General features: G+C 52.1%; 1 protein-coding gene across 3 annotated transcripts in view; it reads left to right on the top strand.

Moving 5' to 3' along the window:
* The window catches only part of Usp10 (ubiquitin specific peptidase 10), a 43,935-nt gene extending 42,019 nt beyond the window's left edge, over positions 1-1,916 (top strand). For all 3 annotated transcript variants that reach the window (XM_028752932.1, XM_028752940.1, XM_028752949.1), the window contains 2 exons: positions 549-614; positions 946-1,916. In XM_028752932.1, the coding sequence (XP_028608765.1) occupies positions 549-614; positions 946-1,133 (254 nt within the window). In that variant the 3' untranslated portion in view covers positions 1,134-1,916. The remainder of the gene's footprint in view (positions 1-548; positions 615-945) is intronic.
* Positions 1,917-4,941: the final 3,025 nt, after the last annotated feature.

Raw genomic sequence — 4,941 nt, forward strand, 5'->3', positions numbered from 1 at the left:
TGTGTGTGTGTGTGTGTGTGTGTGTGTGTGTGTGTGTGTGTACAGGCATGCATTCCAGAGCACATGTGTGTTGGCTCAGGAGATCAGAACTCACCTTTTACGTCCTGGCCTTCATGGGGAAATAAGAAGGCACCTTGTAGGAGTTGGTTCTCTCAGTCCACCATGTGGGTGAACGGACATCTTAGATGGTGCCTGAGCTTCTCAGGCCAGGCAGTCCACAGAGTGCAGAGGTTCGGGAAACAAAAAGACAGTGAGCGGACAGCGAGCAGTGTCTTGCTCTGATCATGGAGAGAGATCCTCCTGGGTCTGGTCCTCCTCTGTCCCAGCACTGCATACCCCGATTCCTGTCTTCTAGTCCAGGAGCTGGGTGTACACATGCCTCCTCTGCCTGTGCTTGTCAGCCCCTTCAGGTTCAGTTCTGACACAGCTCTGGGCCACCTCTGCTCCAACCCTCGAAGTGGGGGGTGTGTTTCTCTGGGGACCCTGTCACCAGCCAGTGCTGTTTTTCTGTGAAGACTTTGCTGAAGTGTTGCTATTTTGTTTTTCAGAACTACTCTCTCCAGGTGTCAAAAATAAAAATTTCAAATGCCACAGAACCTATAGGCTGTTCGCAGGTGAGTCTGTTTGCCTCTGTTCCCTCAAAACCACAGTGAACAGAGTCTGTAAGCTGCCAGGCAAAACTATCCTGGAGCACACTCCCATAGAGTGTCCTAGGAGAGCCTGGTTGTCAGGAAGCACTCAGGACCATGTTTGCCCTGAATTGTGGCTGACATGAGAGGGTTCTTACTGTGTGTCTGTGTCTGCTTGAGTTAGTGGCCTGCAGGTTCTCCTGGAGCCACTTCCCTTTGGAACAGTTAGTTAGCTGGGGGCCGGTGAGGGTGTGGGTTTGTGGGAGTGGGGTAAGGGCCTTTTCTCATGGGTTGCCGGCTCGGTTCTGTCTTCCAGTGGTCTACCATCATGGTAACAGCGCCACAGGCGGCCACTACACTACGGACGTCTTCCAGATTGGGCTTAACGGCTGGCTGCGAATCGATGACCAAACGGTCAAGGTTATTAACCAGTACCAGGTGGTGAAACCGACTGCTGACCGCACGGCCTACCTCCTGTATTACCGCCGTGTGGACCTCCTGTAACCGTGCCCGTGTGCCTGTGTGTGCCTGACGCTGCTTCCTACAACTCCCAACTCACTAACTACCCACCTCTCTAGTGGCTCTGTAGAGAGACTCTCCCTCTGTGCCAGTGGGCCTGGATGAAGATGCCGGGGGTCTGCCCAGCGCAGCCCGTGCTGGCTCTGACTTCAGAGAATGGACCGATGTCCCAGTGAGGAGACACAAGATCCGCCGCTTCTGAAGACCTGCGGGCTCCTGAGCAGTGGTGGCGGCCCGCGCTGTGTCCCAGTCTGATCACATAGTGGAATCCGTCCCGCACCAGCAGCTCTTGTAAATTTGTGAAAATGAATTTTATCTTTCCTTAAAAAAATAATTTTTTTAATTCATCACATTTTCCTCCTTTACCCTTTAGTTTTTGATAAATGACAAAAGTGAGCCAGTTAGCAGAGATGAGAGAGCTCTTACTTCAAAAGGAAATGAGTACAACACATGTTGCTGGTTCCTAACAGGAGACGCCTTTTAATGATTGCGGAAGGGGAACTGCTGACGTAGACACCGCGGGTCAGACGTGTGGGTAGTCAGGCTTCAGAGGTGGGTGATCATAACTGTCACCATGAAGAGATTTCCAGTCGCATCCGTGCTGTGTACACGTGAACGGTGGGCACAGTGATGACGACTGACATTTCCCAGTGTCGCTGTGTAATCTCCTGCCACGCCTCTGACGCCCCGCCCCTCATGTACACAGTGTAGTGATTCCTAGGAGGATGAAGTTGTCACCCGTCAATAAAGATCACAAAGTTGGTTTAACGCTGTGTCTCTTGCTGTGGTCAGCCTCTGAGCTCATCCAGGGCTCTGCCTGTGCTGGGGTGTGTGGCTGTTGCTGAGCCAGGGAGGGCCTGCCCTGCAGCTTTGCTCCCTCTGATCACGGGGCTTAGGTCAAGGCCAAGCCTTACCTGAGTGTTCCCGATGCTGCCTCAGCTCCTGGCAGAGATGAAGAGACCTCCACCAGCCACAGGAAGCCTGCTGTGTTCGGGGCTCCGCAGGGCAGGGCTCACAGTAGGGTAAAACCTTTTACTCCCAAGCTCCTTCCTTTGGTGAAGGGGCAGGGTTCTACCCAAGTCCTCAGCCTCTCTTCAGGATGCGAGGCCCTATGGCTCCTGTGCTCTCTGGAAACCGTTGACAGGCAGAGGGACTCAAGCACTTGTTCTCTGTGTCGTGTTGCTGGATTCAGTGGGCCAGGGCACAGCATTCCACAGCTGGGGCTTACTCTGCCTCGATAATGCATCCAGAAAGCCATCGCAAGAGACCCAATGCGTGCCTTCCAAGTAGATAAGCCTCCTGTATGTGTGCGGGTGAGTTTCCCGAGTACCGTTGCGGTCTGCGATGTCCTGAGAAATGGCGGCAGCGTTGGAGCCATCTGAAGCCCTTTGAACAGTGGACAGCGATGAAGTGCGTCCAGTGTCGTGGGTGCACGGGCATCAGCTAGTGACATTTGCTGCTCTCTTTTTGGAAGCTGTCCCTTATGTAGTGTGCCTGGACTTCTGACTTTGGCCACCTTGGTGCCAGCACAGGATTGATTCTGCCCCCTTTCCTGTGGCTCAAGTCAAGAAGAAAGCTGGCATTGGAGGGCAGAGTGCTTAATTTAACCCTTTCCTGATTGGGCTGCTATTCTGATGCTGTTTAACGATAGTTGTTGGCCGAGAGGGGCGGGTCCTGTGTCTTCCTGGCTTATAGACACTCCAGTCATCCTCCCGAGGGAGTATAAACTCTAGTTTTGTTTTACAAGGGCTTGCATTCCTCCTAGACCCTCCTAGCCTTTAGCCCAACTCTAATGGCTCCCCTGCAACCCTAATACCTTCCCGTGGCTTAAGGTCATTGGAGAGAGAGGGACATAGGTGCATGGCTTAACGCAAGAGTCTTTAAATTTTTTATACGTATCAAATCAGTGCATTGCCCATGTGCATTTATTTGTTTGGTTGGTTGGTGTGTGTGTGTGTGTGTGTGTGTGTGTGTGTGTGTGTGTGTTTCGAGACAGGTTTTCTCTGTATAGCCCTGGCTGTCCTGGAACTCACTCTGTAGACAGGGTCCATGTGTGTACCACATTCATACCTGGGAACTGGTGTACTTCATAAGACCTAACCAGATCCCCCAAAACTGGAGTTACAGATGGATGCTAGCCACCATGTGGATGCTGGGAACTGAACCCAAGCCCTCTACAAGAAGAGCAAGTGTTCTTTACTGAGCCCTCTCTCCAGCCCCGAGACTATATTCTTTTTTGATTAGCATCTCAATTTGTTTAGTCTGAGCCGCATCAGTACACAGCCAGGCGCAGATAGGTGTGCAGAGCTGGGGTGGATGAGCCATTCCAGCCCAGGATGAAGGATTGTCAGCGTTCTCTCGCTGAGCAACAGGCCTCCTGTGGTGTAAACTGGAGTCTAATCCTACCGTGCTGTTCAGTGCTAAGCTTCGTGATGGGCTCCCCTGGCTTTGGTTCATTCATACTCAGAACTTCCTTCAAACTTTGTTCTCGGGGCTTTGGAAGTAGCCGTTTTCCTAACCTAGTGTTCAGGGTGTAGATGTATTTAAGTCAAGGTGAATTGCTAAGGTGACATCAACCGTGTATCTCCAAGATGGACATTCAGGGTTGGAAGCCTCAAACTCCCATCTGGAGTGTGTTGGTTTACAGTGTTAGGCTGGATGGTTGCTGCTCTAGGATGCTCTCTGGGGTCCCGACCATGGGCTACTAGCCTATACTTTTAAAAAATGTTTTTTATATGTGGATGTCTTCCCCGTATGTGTCTGTACACCACATACATGCCTGGTGCCCGTGGGGCCAAGAGAGGGCATCGGATCCCTGGAGCTAGAGCTATGGCTGGCTGGCTGTGAACTGTGTAGGTTCTAGGAATCAAACCTCTACAAGAGCAGCCAGTGCTCCTAACCGAGCCGGGGGTCCCTCCAGCATCCTCCTGTAGCCAGGACATCAAATAAAGCAGGGTTTCCTACTGCACCCTCAACATTTTGATATTTTTACTGTTTAAGATGTGTGTGTGTGTGTGTGTGTGTGTGTGTGTGTAAAGAAAATGCATGAGAAGTGTTTCTGAGTGCCTGATTCTCTCCTGAGGGAGCACTTCTGGACTTTGGGCAAGCATTTATTGCTCCTTGAGACTGTGCTGCTCTAAGGCTGCCAAGACTTCCACATCCTAGGTTCACATGCTCACACGTATGTAGTTTATAGCAATCTTCTGTGCTCCCCAGAGAAAAGATGGCACCTCTCAGTCCTCCAGTGACTTCCTGACTACTGCCGTTGTAGATGCTGCCCTGTGAGCTTGGCAAGCTGGGTCAGAGCACACCTGTGGGTGGCATCCCCTCACCCGTGGCCCTACCCTCCAGCTTTCCTGCCTCCCACTGCATTCCAGGTTGAAGAAAACTCCGTGATTGTTCCTGCAAGCGGGCTTCCGGCTTTGAGCTCTGGTCAGGTCTGGTGCCCTAAGGCAATTGCAAGTAGCATCCGCTTGTGTGTCTACACTTAAGGACTTGGCGTGCTAGCCATCCTGGGAGCATGTGCCAGCCATTCCTGCTGTGCTGAGGACAAGTACCAGACCTCAGCCTGTTGGGGGAGCCGGTGATTGACCGTGATTGACCGCCATGAGTCAAATAGTGTTCAGAGGCTGGTGGCTGTAGAAGAAAAACAGAAACATGGCCAGGAATCCCCAGAGCTGTAACGCTCCCCCATACACTGGTCACTGAAGATGGGAGCAGAGCCCACACGGCCACCCTCGTGAGATCTGTCCACCCTCCACCTCCTGTGACATCACTGCGAGCATAGCGATGC

The sequence above is a fragment of the Grammomys surdaster genome, unplaced genomic scaffold (assembly GCF_004785775.1).
Source record: "Grammomys surdaster isolate TR1022 unplaced genomic scaffold, NIH_TR_1.0 128, whole genome shotgun sequence".
Classification (NCBI taxonomy): Eukaryota; Metazoa; Chordata; class Mammalia; order Rodentia; family Muridae; genus Grammomys; species Grammomys surdaster.